This window comes from Scophthalmus maximus, chromosome 3 (genome assembly GCF_022379125.1).
Source record: "Scophthalmus maximus strain ysfricsl-2021 chromosome 3, ASM2237912v1, whole genome shotgun sequence".
NCBI classification, from domain to species: Eukaryota; Metazoa; Chordata; class Actinopteri; order Pleuronectiformes; family Scophthalmidae; genus Scophthalmus; species Scophthalmus maximus.
Genome location: NC_061517.1, coordinates 11,038,304 through 11,062,122, shown reverse-complemented (window position 1 = coordinate 11,062,122; position 23,819 = coordinate 11,038,304). Strand labels below are relative to the sequence as shown.

The window sequence follows — 23,819 nt, the reverse complement described above, 5'->3', positions numbered from 1 at the left end:
AAGTCTAACAGGTCTCTGATATTTAGAGTTCCACACTCTATTGACTTATGTGCAGTACAGGGATGTCACAGTTATTGAATAAAACCAAAATATCATTACAACATTGCCAATAAATGTAATGTTGGCAATCTGGTTGCCCAGTTTGCACGTTTGCATTGTGTTGCTTGAGGACCTGCAAGCAGTAAAACCAAATTGAGGCTTTGAGACAGTAAAGACTAAAAAAGAAATCGCTGTCGATATTTATTTGATCGAGAGACTTTTTTTTACAACCCAGATGAAAAGTCTACATAAGATCACCTCCAGTGAGCACCGCAGGTATACTAGATGCTATAAGGTGTGAGCAGTATACTGTACCCACACACTGTTCAAAAATAGAGAGGGCCCTGACAGTCCTACACGAAGCATCACAGCAGAGACCTCTCTGTTGAAATGGTCTCAAGCCTTATGACTCTTATCCAAAACTTCAATCACTGCTCCTTTCTCCTCCTCCTCCTCCTCCTCTCTGCTCTTCCTCCCTTCTCTTTGGCTCTTGTCTCTCTCTCTCTCCCCAGGGAGTGGATTTTGCTGCTGTTAGTCTTCTATCACACTGAATATTTCAAAAAGCACTTTTTTTCCCCTCTCTCCCAAGCACACTCACACACACACACACACACACACACAGACACACACACACACACACACACACACACACACACACACACACTCACACACACACACTGCCGACTTTCTCACGGAAGTGTTCTCACTTTCCTTCCCTTGCACTCTTCACATCTGTCATCTTCCATGCTTTGTCTCCATCTTTCATTCTACCCTTTCCTTGTCATCTTCATCTCAATCTCATTTCCTCCTCTGAAGGTTCCTCTTTGTCTGGCACCAGTGCACACTCATCTGTAGTGCTCCTTCTCACTCGCACTCACCCTTAACCAAACCTCTTTGCTCCTTCCTCTTTTTTTTCGTTTCAAACACAACAGAACAGTTACTATTTCTTACAGTACATGCCCCTCTTTATGATTTTTGTTGGAATGCATTTACAATATATAGGTCTTAAAAAGGTTATGTCCCATGTCTCAAAGGTCCCCCGGCAGTTATTGTGCACGACTGAATAGCTTTTGTAAAAGAATGGATGCCCAGATCGCCACTAAAACAGGGGCCCACTAAAGTATATAAACAATCACAAACGTTCTAACTTTATATTGGTCCATTTATATTTTTTAATCTGTCAGTGAATCATTGAAGATTACATATGAATGTTATTCCTCCATGAATTATTTATGAGGTACGCAGGACAAGTCTATTAAATAGCCTTAGTGTTTGTGTTTGGGTGCCCCCCCCCCCCCCCCCCCCCCTTGATTCAGGCCCAAGAGTTTTAATAGTGTGTGTGTGTTACGTCTCAAAAAATTCAATTTTTCATTACACCATCATTGTTAGTCAACACTTGTTTACTGCCTGTGTGTGTTTTTCAGAACACAATCACTCCACAAAACTCTAGAGGCCTTAATTCATTGAATCATTCCGAGGCATCTCTCCCAGAAAACAGGTGTCGCTGCGACTACAATGACTGGACAATCTTTTCATCGTCTTCATCTCATTTCAAGTCAGACTTTGGATATCTGGACGACACAATACAGATGGAGACATTTGAAATGAAGTCCCACAAGAATGCCGACCATATATCACCAATTCTCGTGGCAGTGTTTGCATCTGAGGTTTTTAGTGGTTACTTCAAACTTAAAGTCATTTTAACTTACATTGTTTTGTCTACACTCTCGGTGTCAAAATGAAAGTCAACATCATGTTGGTAGTGGATTCGGAACCAGAGTAGGGTTCTAATATATCCTCAGCACATTGTCTTTGTAATATGATTTTTGTCATCTTGTGCCTCTGTGCCTCAGATTGATGTTAAACTTACACTTGTCACCTGACTTGCTTTACTTTCTAAGACAGATGACATTTGGCCATGGCTCTCTGGATGAAGGGTTTGGAAAATTGGACTCATTGATAGGGAGCAGCCAAGTGGACACAAATAGCAATTCTCGGACCTTTATGTGTGTGCGTGTGTGTCTGTGTGTGTGTGTGTGTGTGTGTGTGTGTGTGTGTGTGTGTGTGTGTGTGATCATTTGTGTAAGTTGCCGACATTGCCCAAATTGGACAAAGGGTTTGTCTGATGTTGTCTGAGGATGACGGTATAAAAAACATTCCTTCATCACACTCATCTCCCCTCCTGCTGCTTCCCTCTCTCTTCTCATCTGTCTTTTCCATCTTTTTGTCCATTATCCTATAACCTTCCCTCTCGTCTCTCCCACACTGACTTTCCCATGAGATTGAATGACCTAATTTTCATCTTAGGATTTGTGCTTGAGCAGACTTGTTCTCATCTCAGACACACACACACACACACACACACACACACACACACTCAAACACGTGCACACTCTGTGAGTGCAAAAATAGTGCAATTTGTGACAGGGAGGTGCATTGTATAAATATCTCACAAAAGGCCTCTAATTAAACAAAAGCGTGGCGTTTGCTGTGATTCTGTCGGCCATAATCTGCGCAATAGCAATGTCTACAGGCCTCTTCTACTACCAATATCTCTCGATATGTTTGATGGTTCAGCTGTGTCCTCTCTCCCTGTGAAGCTTTTGCATGTGTGTGTGTGTGTGTGTGTGTGTGTGTGTGTGTGTGTGCGCGCGCCGTGCGTGCATGCGTGTGTGTGTGAAAGCAGAAGCCTTCAGGGTTCATAATTCTGCAGATGTGACATGTAATTGACAATGTAAACCCTAGCAAAGCAGTGCTGATCTTTAGACCCCTGAAATCCAAAGGCAACTCTGGGACAGATTTGATAATGACCAGCCAAATTATGCCTCAAATTGTGTTTGAGGCTGTTTCAGGTTAGAATACGAAAAAAAAAAAATCTTTAAAAATTCAATTAACAGTCAGCCTTGGGTTCAGACTCGCATTTCTTGAATAAGGGTTTCCAGTGGTGAAATTGTGACTGTTTTCAAGGATTTAATTACAACACATAATGCAGAATTCTTTCTGTTATTTTATTCCACCATTTATTCAGGCAGGTCTTTTGAAAAACAAATGGAAAAGGAAAGCTTTATTCAAGAGTTTAAATGTTGCGATATGATAAAATATGCGTCTACTGTGATTGAATAGTTAGTGGAATTGAATTAAGCTCACATCCACACTGGCGTATGCTTTGGACCAGTGGTGGAAAACCTCAGAGGGAACTGAGTCATCAGGATGGAGTCTGTTTCATCGTTCTGTTTTATTCAGCTTTTCTTGAGTTGCACTCGTTAGAGCAGTTCAGGCATCACGTCTCTATATTCCCGCCGTTCAATAAGAATCTCTGCGAACCTGAGTGAGACGGACAGTGTTGAAGGACAAACAGGAATAGATAACAAATACAGGAGAACTGCACACTGTCAGGACTCAGGGACCTTGATTTAGAGCTGCAGTATACGTTTCGGTCAGAAGACGTCCATGTGTGACATGTCAATCAAAGAAGGTGAGACAAAACAAGGTGTTTGCGAGGAGGAAGTGAAGTAACGCAGACAGAGTGCAGGAGATGGTGGAGTTTTCTCTGCTGTCAATTAGCTGAGCATCCCGGCTGGGGGGAAAAAACAGTGCTGGAGGGCAGAGGTGGTGTGACAAGTGTGTCAGGGACTGTGATGATTGTGTATGTGTCCGTAAGTGTCTCTCGCCATCTTTTACTTTGTATACACGAGCATAAGTGTGCGTCTGTTTACACGCAAAACTGAGTGGATGTGTGGATTGAGCCTCTCAACTGAAGTCTGGGGTTTTTCTGAGAGGCACTCAGTCTGCGCGGTGTCTAAAGGCCACGATTGGTCACAAAAGGAATGAATTAATGCAGTCGTGATCAATTGATTTACATGTGCACGCATTTACATGAGCATGGACACACACACACTCTCTCTCTCACACACACACACACACACACACACACTCACACACACACATATGTATGCTGGGGAAGGTTTTACAGTTTAATTTATTCTCAATAGAGGGCAAATCTGACAACGAGGGCAGGGGCTGGGAGATGTGTGTGTGTGTGTGTGTGTGTGTGTGTGTGTGTGTGTGTGTGTGTCTGTGTTTGTGTGTGTGTGTGCGTGTGCGTGTGCGTGTGTAAGTGAGTTTGTGTGTGAAGGTGGATTCTGGGAAGGTGCATTAGTGGGTTTCTATGAGTCTGACAGAGTGAACAGGTGTGTGTGTGTGTGTGTGTGAGAGAGAGAGAGAGAGAGAGAGCTCTCGCTACATGAATATCTCTCTCTCAACCAAAAGTGGATAAATGTATCTGTGCCCTACCAAAACCCACCAAGAAACACACACACACACACACACACACACACACACACACACATATACTGACATATTAAACCAGGTGGTAAAAGTAGCATCCGCTCAGGGCCATGAAGGGAGTTGCATTTTAAGTAATTGATACATTGTGTGTTTCCCTATGAATGTGTGAAACACACACATGCATACATACACACATTCATAGGGAAATACATGCGCGCACACACACACACACACACACACACGCACACATACACGCAACTCTTCAAACCTGTGCTGCATATTTTTGTAGAGGACACCACTTGACAGAGAATGTTGTTCCTCTCCACTGACCCACCCATTCACAAACACACATGTACAGTACAGCTCTGACACACACACACACACACACACACACACACACACACAGACATACACACACATACTGCAGCCATCAGCTTTCAACATTCCTTCCTCTGAGTATCACAACAAGATCTGAATGTTTTATAGTGATATCAGATTTCAGAAACATTAGCAACGTTGTCTTCTCTTCTCCATCTTTTTTGTCTGATGTCTCATGTCTGCCGAAAGCATTTATGCGTCATTTTGTGTGTGTGTGTGTGTGTGTGTGTGTGTGTGTGTGTGTGTGTGTGTCAGAGCTGACAGGAGCCGTTTAATTCAGTGCATTTATGTTTGCCACGTGAGCCATGTTCAACTTGATACTGTCTGCCTGACATGGCAATTTTTTTCTGCCCCACAAACTTTTTACATGAAGTCTCCCCAACCTGCAATCTTAAAGTGCGAAGTGCGAAATATATATATATTTTTTTTTACTCGTGAGTACCACAAAAAAATTTCAGAGTAAAGAGATTTGAGGTTGAGCAGGATTATTGTCCTTGTGCTTCATTGTGCTACTCATACATTCATAGGATGAAGAGGCTGCATTGTGGTATAGTAATTTAAACAAAGTATGAAACATGTGTAGCTGCAGGGTCTAGATATGTTTTTGCTTTTAAATGGGCTGTAATTGAATATAAAGTATCAACAACCAAAAATGCAAAAAAATTTATTCAAGTGTACCATGGTTTAGGCCATTTCCTTACTAATGTAGTGGCAAATTTGAATATTTAGCTTGCATCTCAAAACGTCTATCATCAACTCTGAAACACAACACCACAGGGGTGTGCAATTGTTGCACATTCATCTTCCTGAACAGACTCTAAACACAATGTGTTTCACAATATTGCACAACACAATATAATACAGATGACTGCACAAGTGTAATAGAATGATTTGTGATGATGTTGTCTGGGGTGAATGGTAATTCATGGGCTGCTTCACTGAGATTTTCCATTGATCACAGTTTTTTTAATTTATTGTCTTTACAGAAACTGATGTACTGATAACAGAGCAAACTGGAGGCAACAGCAGTGCTTTTCTCACAGGAGGAGACGTTCTTAATATGTTCATGTAAGGTTGACAAGCTGAAAATTACTGTACACATCAGCATTTTCAAAAAGCTCCTTTCCCTCATCTCATTATAGCACAAGGCTGGCAATTTCAATTCAACAAAACCCACATGGGAGAACATTTCTGAGAATCCCAGTTTCCAGGAATAGAAAATGTCAGATTAGTGGGAATAGGAGATCGAAATGAAGGAGAAAAAAAAATGGTTTCCATTAAATCTACGCTATAGGGAACATAGACAAAAGGACAAATAAAGAAGTGGCTGCTGCGGTAGACAGCACACGGAAGGTTCAGTCAGAGGCAGACGCTCGGATCATTTCACATTTCACCCGGATACAGAGAGTAGAGCTACTATACACTTGCGATTAGCTTGCAAACAATGGAGCGTATTGATTGTTAATTTCATGAAAGTCACTTTTGTTCCTTGGCAGTTTTTTCTGTATGTCCTTGCAGAAGCACAATACCCTGAAGGCACAGTTTGGTTCATATGCCAAAAGTGGACGCAATTAATGTAATTCTGTTTTACACGCGAAACAATACAATGGCCCTGTCATTTTACTGGCTATTTATACTTGCCCAATAAACCAAATTGTATTGGAATTAATAAAGTTCAATTTTATTGTGTTATTGTTTTGTAAAAAAGCACAAATTAGCGGACTCAGTGTTTTCTTCATTCATAGTTTCATGTGTCTTGGGAGAGAGAGATGCTCTAAATGTGTAAATGTGGCTCAATGCTTTATGCAATAGATTTGAATATTTAATTTGTGATTGTCTCCCTTTTCTCCTTCCTGTCCTGCGGTGGTCTGATTTTCTATTTTGATTCTACGTCCAACTTGGAGAGGGGTTCCTTGCTCCTGTCAGTCTGTGTGATGTTGTACATCTGAGTATGTATCCAACTCATCCACACAGTCTTAGATTTAGTCAAAATGTTATTTCCATACATATACACCCTCGCAAAAAGCACATCGCTCAGTCTGTATATTGCAGGGGGTGCATGTGTGTGTGTGTGTGTGTGTGTGTGTGTGTGTGTGTAGGTCTTGCCTCAGGCTATTCTGGTGTCAGAAAGAGCACCCCTGTCAGCCAGATATTGCATCATTCTGTGTGTGCTGTAGACACACACACACACACACACACACACACACACACACACACAGACTGGTGTTCTTCTCCCTGAGGACACACCTTCTGTGCGAGACCTGCAGAGATCCACTCCTAATGAGTGGACAGGAAACAGGAGACAGAGACAGTGTTGTGATATTAAGAAACAGATTAATCCTATCATTCAGAAGGCAAAAGTGCATATTCATGTGCTGTGTGTGTGTGTGTGTGTAGTGAATTTAGTGGATGTGATGAATTTTCATCAGAGCATTTCCTTTTCAAGCCTGTTTCTGGCCTTGTGTCTAACTTGCAGTCACACACACACACACACACACACACACACACACACACACACACACACACACACTCCCTCTCTCTCTCTCTCTCTCTCTCTCTTTCTCTCTCTCTCTCTCTCTCTCTCTCTCTCTCTCTCTCTCTCTCTCTCTCTCTCTGTGTGTCTCTGTCTGTCTCTGTCTCTTTCGTTTGCATGCGCAAACACACCACTCACACGCACAGGCCTCAGATGAGAGCCGCTCTGTGAGTTATAAGGAAATTAGTGTTTATAACAAGCTCGGAGAAGACCCCATACTGGGAATTTAATGAGCAAATGTAATGCATGTTGATGCAGCACACTTATTGCAGCCATTATATTATATGGTATCCATACATGCATAACACTTAATGTGCATATTTATTTATTTAAATGACAACCCATTCATAATCCATTCACCCTCGTCCTCACTCCATGTTGTACACTTGATTTGAACAGGCACAGTAATGCTGATAATTGGCCCCTCCACGTGCTTCTCCTCTTTGTGGCCCTCAGTTCTTCTCTCCTGTGTATTCCCCATCATGTCCTCCCCTCTCTTTTTCATTTGGCCCACTTTCACGCCACGGCGTCCTGATAAAGCCCGGGACCAACCTCAGGCGGCTGCGTGCTCCGCTCAATATTCAACACTCACTCGTCAACTCGGGCAATGAGCTCAGGAGGGATAAGTGGACTTATTTCTTCTTAACACCATTATATTCTAAGTGGAAATACATTTTGCAGGCCAAAATGATATTGATGACGGTAGGAAAGTGCTTCCAGCTGTGTCTAGAATATTAATTGTGTTATTATTTTCTAATTACACCCGCTGCAGTTTTTTACATAGGGTTGGGAATCTGTTTAAACTTCCTCCAAAAGCACAGCAGAGGCGGAAAGTGTTTTTTCTTTCTATCTGTTGTTGTCAAGTCTTGACTGATCAATAAGGAACAGACTGCAACTGTCATGTCTTGTTATACACAAATGAAGAGACACACACAGATTTGCGCATAAGAAGCACGTAAAATGGTTATCAAGGGGAGAGCAACTCGGGGTAATCATTGCTAATCTTATTAAAGGTGGGAAACCTGACGGTAATGTTGGGTTTAATTACACCTATGAGGGCTTTTGGGAAATAGAAATTACATCATACATTACATTATATTATATCGTAAGTGTGTATCCATGTGTGGCTCTTAAATATATGTATTCCTCACTCATATGCATGCACACATAGAGGTTAGATTGCAGGAATGGCGAACGTGTCCACGATCTTCCTCTCTCCTCTCTGTTATTCCCATTAGTTTAACAGTTAGAACATCACGGGTTGCAACATCAGTCGTAGCCCCTGATGTTTTTTTCTCCGCTGTACCTCAGTGAGGAATTGCCATGATTAAACCTTTCGGGATGTAGAGTTCTGCTAAATGGGGATGGGTAAGGGCGAACCGACCAGATGAAAGCCACCGGCAGGTAAGAGGTACAGGAGCGGGAATAAAAAAGAAACAGAAAGGAAGAAAGCAAGAGTTGAAGGGATAAATGTGTTATTATTGTAGAATCGCACACCTGTGCCCTTGCTGCCGGGATATAGGCGGAGTGGCGTGTCAAACTCTAATGAGGAACAGATATATTCAGTATACTTCTCTGTCGCATAAGGACAGCTGTATAGTGCACTGTATAATGTTGTATAATGTGCGTGCTTGTGTATGTATGTACCTCATGTGTGTGCGTGTGTGTGTGTGCAGCATATGTTTATCTCTCAAGTGGTTTGCGCTCCCATAGAGCTTGACATGGCAGGCCTGTCATCTCTCGTTCACAGCGGCAGAAGTAACCCAAGGTCGGCCAGGGACCCTGCTGCTCTCGCACTTCTCCTGGGGCGAACATTGACATACTTAGAATATTTTACCGACACCCACCCATACAAATCTTGTTGTTGTTGTTAATCTAATCACGCCGCTGATCTGATGTCACCTCCCGTCATAGCCGATTGTCGCATCGCTAAAATCACATTGTGCAGATATCGGGATTTGCGTCGCGGCATCGTTGTTGATCTACAAAACCTCACTGCGCTGCATCTGTTTGGCAAGGACACTTAGACCACTGCAAAAGCAGCTTCACACAGCAGTTGGTGAAATAAAATATTTACATAACATACATTAAGAATTATGCCTTTCTGTAATGGAGGCACTGGAAAGGCCCAGGTAGTCAGCCAAGGCAGATTGCGTAACACAGAACATAACCCCATTGTGTTATGATTTTTCTTTAGTGTCTAATTCTGTTTGCATTTAATGATGAGCTGCAAAATGCACCTTTAACCTTCACCAATGAGGAATTAATATATTTCTTCCTTTCTTCTCGTAGTTGGACTGAGCATTTCTTAGAATAACCTTGATGCCGAGAACTTCTGAAACACGTCCCCTCCATGCTGATAATAGGATATTCTATTCCAATATGATTCACTTTTTTTTTTTTTTTTACCTTGCTGCAGCCCAAACACGACACCTGTGAATAAGCACACAAACACACCCAGACGCAGAGTCATACACAAGCAATTGGATTTAAGGTGCTGAAGCTGAAGTGTGATGTCTCGGATTGCTCGGTGTGCCTTCACACCTGAGTGTGTGTGTGTGTGTGTGTGTGTGTGTGTGTGTGTGGTATGAGCAAAGAGGTGTGTGTGTGGTATGAGCAAAGAGTACAACAAACTGCTGTACAGTTCTCAGTAGTTCTCAGTTTTTTTTATTGCATGACAGCACTCCTTATTCCTCATTCAAAGGAATGTGCACAGATTTTCATTAAAGTTAAACAAGTGAATCTCTTACCTGTCGGGGAGTGGACAAAGCACCAAAGCAGTGGATCCAGTGGATCCTACGTGCTCGATCGGAATGTGATCTGGGAAGTTCGGAGGTCGAGTCAAAGCCATTGGCTCTTTGTCGTCAGGGGCATTTAGCCATTATTTCAGAAGTGAGGGAGTGAGACGATTGGGGAACCAAACCAAGATGACTAGGGAAGAAGGTCATCTTCTGCAGTGGGCAGCCAGAAAACAGCGCTCGGGGACCAACTCCAGTTGGTCAAACGATCGAGCCGCTTAGCTCTGGCCGAGTTGACTTGGAATGACGCACAAGCATCAGCACAGTTAGCAGGCAGATAATAAAGTGCCATGAAAAGGAAAAGTCAGACATTGAACAATGTAAGTTCAGTAAAACTTAATTCCTTTTTTGCAGTTGTGTTGTTTTGATTTGAAGAATGAAAAGAGTGCACAGACTGAATTATATTTACATTTCACTGCATAACATTAAAGTGAAATAACTTAACAAACATTACGCTGGATATTCAGTCATCTTTGCGTCAACATGTGGAAGTTTGTGGATTGTAGCTTTAAAATCCTGATGAAAAACAGGGATAGCGTGTATGATTTAAGAGATTTTTTTTTTTAATCGTTTAAAACTTCTTCATAATTTCTGCCACAGAAATTGGACGTCAGTGCTTCATTTGATCTCCTAATACTGTGTTATCTATCTGCACATATAGCAAGGGATGACGTAATGTGAGTTTGTTATGTAGAGAAGTTGCTCTGTCAGTGAGCCAAGTGTTTTTCTGACTTTGGGGACAGCCCCTCATACTCTAATAAACATGAGTCACAGACACACGTTATCACACAATGTCAACAAGTACACACACACACACACACACACACACACAAGAGTTGTGAAGCTGTGAGGTTGAGAGGCACGCTCAATCTGCCTCTGCAGTTCCGTGTTTTACACTTTGTTCTGTTACACCGTTTCCACCCTTTTCACCTAGTCACAGTGTAGCTCTCTCCTTGCCTTTCTGCCCCCATCGTTTGTCACCTCTTCCGTTGTGTTTCACCTTTTCCACTCCTCCCTCTTCTTATCACTTCCTCTCACATCCTCCCCATATCTCCCGCTCTGCTCCCCGTCAACTTCAATGTTCACATCGACTCTCTCTCTCTCTCCTGCAGGTGTGCGTTTTTTGGCCTGAGAAACAATCACCAGTGCACAAAGACGGATGAAAGGACAAACATACAGACCGTTGATGGATTTGCACCAAGAGAGTAGCTCCCTTTACGCTTTAATCACAGGTTGTAAGCCAGAGGCCTTCAAGGATTTAATATCACTTTAACTTTCGGCCGCAGTTCTCAACCCACAGTGACTGTAGAGAAACTGGAGGGGAAGTTTGGTAAAAGTCTGATGCCAAAGTTTTAAGTTGTTTTCAGATGTGAACTCTGAAATGTTTGCCTTTCACATTCGACGAATGCTGCAGGAGATTGTGCCAGATGTCCAGACTTCAGTGGATGTCTAATAGTGACTTAAAAGATACATTTACTGACTTTGTCATAATGCTCAATATATTCAGCAAATGCCCAACACTGTTCTGTGTTGGTCACTGCCGATGTGCAGATTGTGTTGAGCTTTTGAAACATAAACAGTGGAGATTTGGGAATTTATAGTTTCACAGCAGGTTAGGACCAAAAACTGATCTTGAAAGCTAGTGTGTGAAAACGTTATTGGCGTGCGCATCTGCTGACCCACATTGTGACATGTGGTGTTTGGCAGTTGCTACTGTATTTCATTGGGAACATTTTGTTCCCACAGCGATGGATGTGCTCCATTCACATCAAGTCAACATCACCTTCGCCGTCCTGGGCCGTGTCATGGGAATGTTGTTGTTCTTACATAATCTGCTGGCAAAACTAGGCCTTTTCAATCCAACACAAAATTCCCCCACGGTTTCACTGTAGCATTACACTCGCACAAGGATGCACATATGGACCGACATGTACACGCACACACACACGCACACAAACACACACCCCTCTGCTCTCAAACTCATATCTGCACATGTGACATATCCGCATCAACCTTTGCACTTGCCCAGACATACACACTCGTACATGCGGGCACATGCACACACAGTGTATCCCAGCGCTTTGGATTAGGGGTACAGATTAGAGATTAGGGCCAGCACTGGGATTACACAGTACTCTCCAGCCCTGCCTCCATCTCGGACCAGAAGCACCTCTAACCCTATCATCGACAGTGGTGATGCTACACACACACACACACACACACAGAGGGAGAGAGAGAGAGAGTGGATTTCACATCACTGATATTCATTTCTTAATCCTAAATTAGCAGAAGCAAAACGTCCTGACCTCTAAGGATTTTTATTGCCTTTCTGTTCTCATACTCCTCACATTGTATTTGCTTTTTTTTTTTTTTTTTTGTATTAGTTCCTTTTTTGTCTCCCTCCCTTGCTAAGACACACAACACAACCCCTACAATTTGACTACCTGCATGTAGAGTTGCTCATATTAATCTATCAAATGCCAAATTCACTCCTATCACATATTTCCTGACATGGCCACTTCCATGGACTTGTCTGGTCCCCGACAGGGACACAAGATTTAAACTGTATGGGTAGAAACCTCCACTAAGAGAAATTCAAGGGCGGTGACAGAAATGAACTGCCCCACAGGAATGGGTTGCGTTGGGTATTTAAGGAGGACCGTGAGGATGGATGGCTGATGCTTCCTGGGACTCTGTGTCCTGCAGTAGACGCTTTTAAAGAATGTGGGTGAGGATTGCCTGAGGACTGTGGTGAGATGGTATATGGATTGCTGATTCACGATCTAGATCCTTGATTTTCTACCCAGTGGGGTCACACTACCTTCTGTGGGGTCACAAGCTATTTAAAGGGTGGACACGATAAGAAGAATCTGATGGTAAAATACAGTAGGGTGCGATAGTCTGACAGTTTTGGAAACTATGTACACTACTGGTCAAAAGTTTTTTGAACACCGCTATTTTTCAGCATTTTTTTGTTGTTTTTTACATCGATCAATGCCTCACTCGCTTACACCTTCTGTCCAGTTCATCTCAAACCAGATCCAGGTTTAGGTCTGGAGGCTGTGCTGATCTTCCCCTGGCCAAAATTTGTGTCTTCCTTTGTCACTTACATTTTTTTTGTCTTTTTTTTTTTGTACACAGATTTGCACAACGGTATTGTTGTAATAGGAAGTAACACACTGCCTTTGTACAGACTGAGGGTTTTTTATTTATTTTTTCAGTTCTTGGTGACCTAAGCTAGATATATATATATATATTTATTTATTTATTTTTACGTTGTGCAAATTACTGCTCACCTTTATACCAATGAATTAATTACATTTCAATAAAAACTGGACAGTACATAATAAATGGGTGCTGGGTTTTTTTCAGGCAGGCGCAGTGTTAACAGTAAGAGTTACTTTGAGGTGAGAAGATACAATAAAAGTAATTCTTGGTGATTTTCCGAGCAAATTAAAAGGGTCATGAACTGCTGATCTATGGATCAGAATGTAAATCTAACACGTATATACACACACACACACATGCAGACAAGGTTACAAACAAAAACTAATTTTCCAGTCATTAAAGCCCAGTACTGTCAGTGATTGCCGAAGAAGCCAGCTGCTTGTGGGACATAGGGACACTGCCCTTTATAAATAAAGTTTAACTTGAACTTGACAGACGTTGCACAGAATCTGCAGACTTTAGCAGAGTAAAGAGAGGCTTAGCGAGTAGCTTAGTATCTGTTGACAAGGTTGGCATGCAATCAGGCTGCCACAAGCGTTAGTATCCAGAAGCACTCAGAAACTGACTTGGCTCCGTGGTTCTCCATTGTGTATTTCCAAGGCTAATAGTGACAGCACTCCTTTGGTGTCTTAGACTTCCACGACTGGAGATTTTCATCATGTTTCATCAGCGCACTTTTCGTCTTTAACATGCCCGTCCATGTGTCCCTGCAATCCATTTATCTCTCTGTTACCTCAAGGTATCGTCGAAATAATTAATGCTGTACTTTCCGCCTTTCTAGTGCCATGAGTGAAATGTCTTTCTCTGTATTTATTAGGTGAATGACGTCATGCCATTTGGGTGCCTTGCCCTGCGAGATGGGCGGAATTACAATAACATCGCTGATGTCACAGACAAATATGAGATTGGACAGGTCCTCCGAGCGTAAGTACCATGAAAGCCTTGTGCCTGCCATTCTGTTGCCTTGTCCTTCCCTTGCCATGTGGAATTCGTGGACACGTTTCAATACTCCCAAATGTTTCTTTGATTCTCTTCATGAATTACTTCCAGTCGAAATTGGATCCATTTTCACTGCAGAGTCGGTTTGGCATATCAAGCGTTTCCACTAAAAGAATGGCAGAAGGTATTAGCATGTGTAGTGTGTACAGACTTAAGATATTTTTCAAAATGTTGGCCAACCAATTGTCTGTATAGTTGAATCATGACAGTTACACTATCATGCCTCGAAAAATACTGGCCATTTTTTTTGTTGTTGTTTTCATTCTGAACACCTCTGCTTGACACACACACACACACACACACAAACACCAATCAGTGTGAGAGGCCATATGGCAGCACCAGCGTTTGGCTGCAGGGATTTCTGCTCATCTTTTACATAACATACAAACACATTTACAAATTTAGGTGCATATATGTGTGTGTGTGTGTGTGTGTGTGTGTGTGTGTGTGTGTGTGTGTGTGTGTGTGTGTCTGGATGACGAAGGATGACAAAGACTCGAAAAGATGGAAAGTGTGTTTATTACTCCCTTTTATCTCTTCCATTCTGAATGTTATCATTTTTTTCTTTTCATTTCATTATTTAGTGCATCTCATTTTAAGCGTTCTTAAAAAAGGGAAGAAAGGGCGTCACTGTCATCTTCCTGAGAGTATCATTGGGTATGAAATATTTAAAGTGAACTTTGTGAACATTGTACTTTAATTTTACATCACACAGCTCCTCAAAATCCATTTGGGCAAAGTGCCGCGGTTCAAAATGAGGCAATGCCCTGCTGATAGACCCAGTGCAGCCATTCCATTTGAATTCTCAAACAGCCAGCTTTGTCTCCCTAATTTGAATATTATGCTGCGTCTCTCTTGGGCCATATTCTGTGTCTTTAGATGTTAATCAACAACATCTAAAGACATTTTCATGTGCTCTCCCTCTTACACATAGCCACGCATTTCCTCTTTTTTTCCAACATCGTATTTAACTCTTTTTTTCTGCCTTACTGAGTGTGTCTGTCTTTCTGTCTATTTTCTTCTTCCTGCGTAGGAAGGAGTTCTGCGAGCTGTGCCTGGCTAAGGACAGACAAACAGACAAGGTGTTTGTCTGCAAGAAATTCCTCAAGAAAGACGGCAGGAAAGTCCGCAAGGCTGCCAAGAACGAAATCATGATCCTGAAATTGTACGTAGTCAGGCTGTTTGCAGACGGATGAATGATTGATCTATGTAAGAATGGTTGAGAGAATGAGAGAATGTTTTGTTGATTTCATGCCCACGCAATTTTGTTTGTAGACTTTGCAAAAGCCTGTGAATGGTTAGTGCCCTGCAACTGAATAGATGAGAGGAAATGAGATGCCTCACTGTTGTAAGGTTAAATTCTGTGACCCGTCTGTTTTTTTCCCGCTGTTCCAGGGTCAACCACCCAAACATCCTCCAGCTGATCGACACGTTCGAGACCCGGAAAGAATACTTCATCATTCAGGAACTGTGAGTGTTTCTCTTACTCTTTCTCCATTTATCTTTCTTGTGTACGCATTCCTGTCAATGCGTACTTATGAGTGTGTGTGTGTGTAAGTGTGTGTGTGTGTGTGTGTGTTTCTCTTAATTGTTTGTCTTAATTGTGTAATTGCCCTTCATGTACCTTTACACACACAAATCCATCAGCCGGAGGGTAGGGATTGAGCCTCTCCTCTTATTACAGTGTGCTCTGTTGCTCCCCTCAGCAACAGAGGAAGGTGTTAGATTTGATGAGATATTTGCTCTCAGTAACACTTAACATCGCTCAGTGCTCCTGCAGCAGCGGAGTGCGCCCCATCCACTTCACTTGTGACTATTGCATTTTTCAACACCTGTAGCCGCATTTGAAAGGAATAACACTCATTGCAGCCGAGGGGGCCAAATATTTCCTTTCTGTTACCGAAATGCGGAGAGACAGACGGCACTCGGAGTGGTTTCAGACATCTGTGTTTGCGCCAGCCTGTTTGTCGTGTTGCTCTCTGTTCATAGCTCGCACACTGGTGCCCAGTTAGTAGCCCCGGAGCTGCGCATGATACGCAATCATTTACCATCCAAAGTTAACCAAGTCTTTCGGAGTAATGACCAACACTCTACTTTTTTAATTGCTCAGCAGCAGCGAATAGCTTTGGGCCAGCAGAAACAGATTGCCTTACCAATGGACTATAAACAGGAGCGCTGGGCTTTTGATAACTGTGTTACACCGGCCCTAAAGTGAATAAATGTGTTGCAACATGTGGTTAACAGTCGCACCAACTTGCATTGATATTTATTTGTTTATTTGGAAATGTGCGCACTGATGTTTACGTGCGTGTGTGTGTGTGTGTGTGTGTGTGTGTAATTGCCTGCAGTGCCACAGGAGGAGACGTATTCGACTGGATTCTCGACCAGGGGAATTACACAGAGAGAGACGCTTCCAATGTCATCAGACAAGTCCTTGAGGCTGTGGCTTACTTACACTCCCTCAACATAGTTCACAGGAACCTGAAGGTACGCAGCGACTCTCTTTCTCCTTTTCTTCCTACACTAAGGCACGTGTGGCTATGTGCGTGTGTCAGTGGTGAGACACAAGGACACAGATTACTTATAATACCTCTAAAGGTACAGGATGAACTGTAACAAAAAGATTTATAGCGAGTGAGTGAGTGGTCCTCTTCACCATCACACCCCTGAAAGCAATTTCTGTATTTAGTCGACAGAATCTCTACAGAGACACATAAAGTCTTTACGCTGCCATCTAAGTTAATGACTCAACATTTGATAGCATTTTTAGCAAGGGAGTAAACACTGTCTTTATGGCATAATGCAGTCTCGGGTGACACACACACACAAACACATCAACACACGCACACACGTGCGCGCACACACACACACACGTACACGCACACACACACAGACACACAGACACACACACACACTCAGATGTATATCTTTATCCCACATCATATACCCATTAGGATGGACTTACAGCATCTCTTGAGCTTCAGACTCCCCCTGCTGGTAGAAACCATACATTTTCTCTCAGTCTACCATTGCAAGGGGGATTGCCCAGTCTTGGCATAGGTCTAAGCTCTCTGAGTGCTCTCTTGTAAAATATGTTATGTACCTGTTGGTCTTATTGACAGTTTGTACTAGCTTGTTCTAAACAGCTCTGACATATAAAAACAAGACTGTTCTATCAGCTCTACCGTCAAACACACACACACACACACACACACACACACACACACACACACACACACACAGACAGACTTGAATATAACTTATGATATATATTAACATCTTGACTGATCATTAGCTGACTCATCTTGAGCATTTAACAGTTTGGTGACTACATTTTCTCATCTTGTTAGACCTTGTAACAAATGGTAATAGAAAATATGACTTGACCACTCTTGACCAGTTGCAGAAGAGTTATTTTGAAAAACTCAAAACTAGTGGGAAGCCTGTGCAACCAGTGCTGAACAGATTATCTATCAAAATACCCACAATCGAATATTTGTTGCACCGAACGTGTTCCATGACCAGTCCCTTAATGACTTTGAATAGTTGCGCTTCTGACTGTGTGTATTTGTATGAGGATGCTTATTCTCCCCCGTGTTTCGTATAGCTGGAAAACCTGATGTACTACACAGAAAACAACCACAACAAAGTAGTTCTGCGAGATTTCTACCTGTCCAGGTTTGAGAACGGAGCCATCACGGAGCCTTGTGGAACACCGGAGTACCTGGGTAGGATACTCTTGATTTACAGCTGTTGAATGTCACATTACAACAGGAGCAGCCTTTCCAACAACAACTATTTGTGGTTTTAATAAAACAACAACAACTTTTTACTTGGTTTCTCTGTCCTTCATCCTTTGACACTATGTCCTTTCATTAGCTTTACATTGTGTTGTGAATAGGCCCGGGAGGCATTCTTTACCTTTTTGAGTTCTGTACTTTTCTTACAAAAACTACTTTCTTTACTTACAAAAAAACAAGTAAAACACAAAAAAAATTATATATATGAAATTATAAATGTGCTGCGATGGTTTATAGTTGAAAACCCAAGCCAAATTCAGTATGTCTGCTCTTGTCTTTCCTCTCTCTCAGCTCCTGAAGTGGTGGCTCGCCACCGATATGGTCGTCCTGTGGACTGCTGGGCTGTGGGTGTTATTATGTTCATACTGTGAGTCTCCATCAGTAAATACCAAAGCTATTATTAATCTTACAGGACAATACAGACTGAGCTGCATATGAAATGAGCTGAATTGTTGCTTTTGTTTGATTCTTTAAGGACATTTCCAGCAGTTGCTGACGTGGTTTCAGAGTTATTTCCCATCCTTTTTCCTCCTTGTGTGTTTTTTCCCCGTTTTTGCAGTTTATCAGGTAACCCTCCTTTCTACGATGAGACAGAGGAGGAGAACACAGATCTACATAATCGCATCATCTTCTGCCGCATTGTTGCTGGGGAGTTTGAGTTTGACTCTCCTCACTGGGATGACATTTCCCCTGCAGGTACACGGCTCCACCACATGCCGGCATGAAACACCCAGCTGAATTTTCTACGATATGTTTGCCCACCTGCAGCCCTAATTTAAAGGAGCAATAATCGAGATATTGGATTTCACATTATTACCATCATATATTCTGAAACTGTTTTCAGACATCAAAATTTGATGCGGACAGTTTCCGGAGTTTGCCGTTAGAGCGTAGCAGGAGATCGCCCCGAGTCGGATGCATGGCAGACATTTTTGCCTGCATGGGTAGAGAGCCGACTTGCTCGACGTAGTCTTCTGGAGATTTTCCTGCTGTGTTCTCAAATGGGCCCACTTTGACATTTCACGGACATTTAACCAGGGGGCTGGCAGGAAAAGTTCTGTAAAAGGCCTGGAACAACATTTGCAGACATTTGAATGTTCAGAAAAGCAGCTTGTCTCTTCACAATCAAGTGGTCAACCAACAGTTATGATTTCAGATTAACAACATTCACTCTCTTAAAAAACGACCTCTTTATATTCCGTTTAAAACATTTTTTTTTTAATCACAAATGGCACCCCTTGAATTAACTCGTTCTCCTTTTTTGTTGCTCTGTCTCTTTCAGCCAAGGAACTGGTCTGTCGACTAATGGAGGTGGACCAGATGCTGAGAATCACAGCACAAGATGCACTTTGGCATGAATGGTAATCGAGTGCACGTGCCGCGTTCACAAGAACGCAAACATTCGGGTTCACCTCTTCAGGCCTCACACTCACTTGTATGCCGTCTGTCCCCTCTGTGTCAGGATTGCAGGTAATGGTGCATCAGAGAAGAACCTAAAGGACGGCGTGTGTGCCCAGTTTGAGAAGAACTTTGCCAAGGCCAAGTGGCGGGTACGAATTCACTTTCACTCTTTTTCTACAGTTTGTAATAATAATGAAGTAAGCAGCAGAGAAAAGGAGGAGAAACCAGATGATGGCTATGTTGAAAATGCCCCTAATGATTGTGAGGATAATGGGTTTATTTGTTATGATGATTGCTATTGGTTCAGCATGTGGCTCTGCAGATGAATGTTTAAATTTGCATGATACTGTATACGGTGATGTCATCTGGGTGTCATGGGGAAATGAACGCTGAAGACAAAGTAGTAGTTAATCAAGATGGAAGTGCTGAATTAACAGCATAAGTAACAGCTAAAACCCTCTTCTCTCTTTCCCCATGTGGTTCCCAGGAGTTAAAGGTATTGTAGTTCATTGTGAGGGAGAGTGAAAGGACAGAGCATGAGTAGAAACTCACATTTAGTCCGGCATGATTCAATAACAAAACATCTTTCGTTATTGCTTGAACACCTTCTTGAATTAAAAAGAGGTTTCTGTAGTTAAAAATAGTCAATAATGATCAAACAAATAGAAGGAGTTAACGTAAAATTTTAGTCTGCTTTGAGATGCATTGATCATGGCTGGGCTAGTGAAACTCTTCTCATGAGCTCTGTTCCTGTCCACTGTCACTCTTCCTGTTCCAGAAGAGATCCATCCACTCTGCCCCACTTCTCTTTCATTGGATTAGGCTCAGATGTTCAAAGTGGCTCGCTCTGCTCCTTTCTAACTCCTCATCTACACTAGTTTATAAAGCCAGACCAGTACAAATAAGACAATGATCAACAACAGGGAACAAGGTTGGCTCATTACTTGCATAGTTTTTATATTAGTGTAGATAAGGAGGAAGAAATGGAAAGGATATATGGGATACAGGCCACTGTGGACTGTTGAACTGCAGTGATTTGAACTGTAAGGCCCTCTGTCATTCCTCTAACGTGAATCCTGGCTCATTGTTCCATACTGTACCTCAGTGTTACATTCAAGTCATACTTGAAACTAGACAGAAGCTGCTCAGTCAAGCCGTATTGTGTTCAGTGACATTTCCGTGTCCGAACAGCTTTTCACTTCCAGAGATTCAATTCCTTGGTTTAGAAACATCTTCCAAGCTCACTCATTTTCCCTAACTCCTTCAGTGTTTGTGAATTAAAAGGAGTCAGATAAGTGTAAGAATGAAGGAGATTCACACTTATCTGCTTACTTGCCTTTTCCAGTCACTCAACAAGCAGTCAAGGAGTTTGCTTTGGGGGAGCGAGTCTTGAGATTGATTTAAACCAGGGTGCAATATGTTATCGCCTCCTGGAAGTAAACAACTGGCAATAATCTTACTGCACTGTTCACTTGACGCGAATCATATGTCAGCGCTTAGTATGATGATGCAAAGTCCTAGTGCCTTGACAGGCTTTTTGTCTAATGTTTGTATTGAACGCTTAATTTTTTATGCTTTACCATAACCAACTATAGAATCAAGTTGTTTTTTTTCTTCTTTTAAGTGAAAAAAAGTCTTCATGGGTGTTTATGAAAGCAACATATTGTGAATCTAATTTTCTTTTTCCTACTATCCTTTGCTTCTTTTTCTTTGCCACTGTCTGTTTTGCAGAAAGCAATCCGTGTGACCACCTTCATGCAACGACTGAAGAATTCAGAGGCATTAACTGACAGTTCAGCTGAAGCTCAGGGCAGTGAAGAGGCAGGAGATGGTGAAGGAGGTGTGTCTCAGGGTACAAGTGAGGAGGGAGACAAAGGTGATGGAGGCGTGACGTCAAGTAGTGTGTCTTTAGAGGTTACTGTTGAAAACACCCCCGCAGCTATGGACCAGGAGGAGGGGCGGAGTAATCTAGGCGAAAAACAGGAGGAAATAAAGATGACTGTCGGCCCGTCTGTTGGAACTTCCCCATCAGATATTCAGGACCCTCTATGCCACTCGAATACAGCTACCAAACTCACACAAGAGGAGTCTGATATGGTTGGTGCAAAGAAAGCAGCAGGTGATGGAACCAGGAAAATGGCTGCCAATTTTGGGCAAAATAAATTTGTCCCAGAATCCAAACCAACCCCTGCGCCGATGCACGACCCCACCAAGCTGTCAGACGGTTCTTCGGGAACCAATCTTGACAAAAAGCACACATCCGCGTCCCCTGATCCCAGCAGCAAACGTAAAATGGCTGCTACGCTCCATGGCCCTCCACCCACAGCGTCTGCTGATGCCACAGCCTCATCAGAGAAGAAACAAGCCCCACAGAAGCAAAAGAAGGATGAGATGGACAGAAGCTGGTGTCAGACACAAGTACCCGAGGCCGTGGCAGAACGGTCAGTGGCAGCATCACTCACTCCAGCAATAGGGCCTGGAGCTGAGGTGGATATAGGACTGGGAGTTAGGTTAAGAGGTGATGGTAGCCCTGTTATTAGTGGGGATAGGGATTCCAGGAAAACAGACAGATACAGTGCAGAGTTTAGCATAGCCAGGGCAGGGCCTGCAACAGGGCGGGGTTGTTATGCGGTAGGAAGTTCTGCTAGTTTGGGCCGTCATGCCACACCATACAACCCAGAGGTCGGAACTGTAGGGATGGGGATGGCAGGGAGCTTCGGGAGTCCATACAGCTCCCTGTATACAAGTGGCGCAGGGATAGGTTTCTATGGAACTGGGCTACAGCATGGAGGTGGTGGGAGCAGCACCACAAGCGACTGGCAAATGGACAGTGTGATAGAGCAGATAGAAAAGCAAATGGCAGCCGTGCTGGAGAAGATTGAGGGAGACATGCCTTCACTGCTCGAGCAAATCAGTGACTGCCCCGCCGAACAACCGCGTGCCCGGAGCACACACGCCTCACCTGCCACCTCCCGCGCACAACACGCCTCACCTGCAACTTCGGCCACGCCGCCGCCTCTTCCCACCTCTCCCAGGCCCACCCTGCCATCTCTCCCTCACCTCACTATCCCTCCTCCCTCCTATCCCCCACCTTCTCCACCCACACAAGCCTCACCCCAGGCTGCAGGAGAGCAGGAAGACAGGGATGGACGTAAGAGCGCCGCTTGTTCCAGCCAGTCTCCCAGATCTGAGATGGGCAGGGGTCTATGAAGCTGGTGTGCATGAGGCAATGTGCAACACATGGAGGGTTCAATGACTCTCTCACCCAGAAGTATTATCCCGTTTGCCCACCAGAAGAAAGTGATAATGTTGTTTGGCTTGGCTGTTTATTCATATTGAGATGACTGGTTAAGAGAAATCTACCTAGGGCATTCCACTAACTGTGGTTTAAGGAGAGTAGACTACTGTATTTGTCTTCATGACAGCTGCAAAGACCAAGATTGAGTTTGTTTGCACCTCAAATACAGATTTTGTGCGTGAGTGCTCACCACACAATCACTTCACAATGGCATCCGAGCACGAAATAACAAGTCTACTGAAATAAAACAGTGTGGTACAATTCTCAGCTAACAATGCGAGTTAACAGCTGAGCGAGTATTTTGATTTTGCATTATCCCTAGAAAATGTAAATACATACAAAAATGGGTCCCTAGTTCTTGCTCTGCTCACATGTTGTGACCTTCCTTATATTTAAACAACCTTTTTTTTTCAAATGAGCTCGTCCCTTTTCATTTTATTTTTGCATTCCTGTTGATTTATATAACTATTCCTACTGTATTGAGGCTGCAAAATCCTGAGCTTGCAGTCGCACATTTGTCAGACGTAAGTGATACTAAACTGAGGAAGCATTTCCACTGGCTGCTTAAACTTGAACTATCACTCAAAGTCTTGTGAGTTGCTCCACACATCTTGGAGAGTGGGGGACAAAATGTTTAGATGCAAGATATTGTATAAAGGCTTTGCAATAAAACACACACGAACGCATGCACGCATGCACACACGCACACACGCACAGATACAAATAAACACTTTTCTTTTTTACCAGAGTTCTCCAAAAAGCCCAGACCAGAAAGCTTGTTTTTCGTCAACACATTCATTTGGCTCTGTTAGATCGGACAGTGTCGTCGATATTTGCTCCTTTTTGTTGTGTGAAAAAAAAAAATCTTCCTGAATTTTATCTGCTTTTGAATCTCTGTGATACCAGTTTCTGTGCTTTTTCCTCCTCAAAGTGTCCACACATCCACTATCATGACCCCTAAGTAATCTGTGCTGTTTGCAAGTCTTTCAATAAAATGTAAAAAAAAAAAGCTTCATGTTGAGTTGTTTAATTCATTTAAACTGTTTGAACCTGAGATG

At 42.8% G+C, this 23,819-nt stretch overlaps 1 protein-coding gene across 2 annotated transcripts in view; it reads left to right on the top strand.

Annotated features, from left to right (window-relative positions):
• camkvl (CaM kinase-like vesicle-associated, like) overlaps nt 1–23,770 on the top strand; it is a 33,584-nt gene extending 9,814 nt beyond the window's left edge. Inside the window, exons 2-12 of one of the 2 annotated variants that reach the window (XM_035644770.2) lie at nt 14,081–14,187; nt 15,296–15,427; nt 15,658–15,732; nt 16,611–16,749; nt 17,870–17,990; nt 18,354–18,429; nt 18,622–18,758; nt 19,345–19,423; nt 19,525–19,612; nt 19,951–19,959; nt 21,195–23,770. In XM_035644770.2, the coding sequence (XP_035500663.1) occupies nt 14,093–14,187; nt 15,296–15,427; nt 15,658–15,732; nt 16,611–16,749; nt 17,870–17,990; nt 18,354–18,429; nt 18,622–18,758; nt 19,345–19,423; nt 19,525–19,612; nt 19,951–19,959; nt 21,195–22,673 (2,430 nt within the window). In that variant the 5' untranslated portion in view covers nt 14,081–14,092 and the 3' untranslated portion in view covers nt 22,674–23,770. The remainder of the gene's footprint in view (nt 1–14,080; nt 14,188–15,295; nt 15,428–15,657; nt 15,733–16,610; nt 16,750–17,869; nt 17,991–18,353; nt 18,430–18,621; nt 18,759–19,344; nt 19,424–19,524; nt 19,613–19,950; nt 19,960–21,194) is intronic. The other variant, XM_035644771.2, reaches the window with a different exon arrangement.
• The last annotated feature ends 49 nt before the right edge of the window (nt 23,771–23,819 follow it).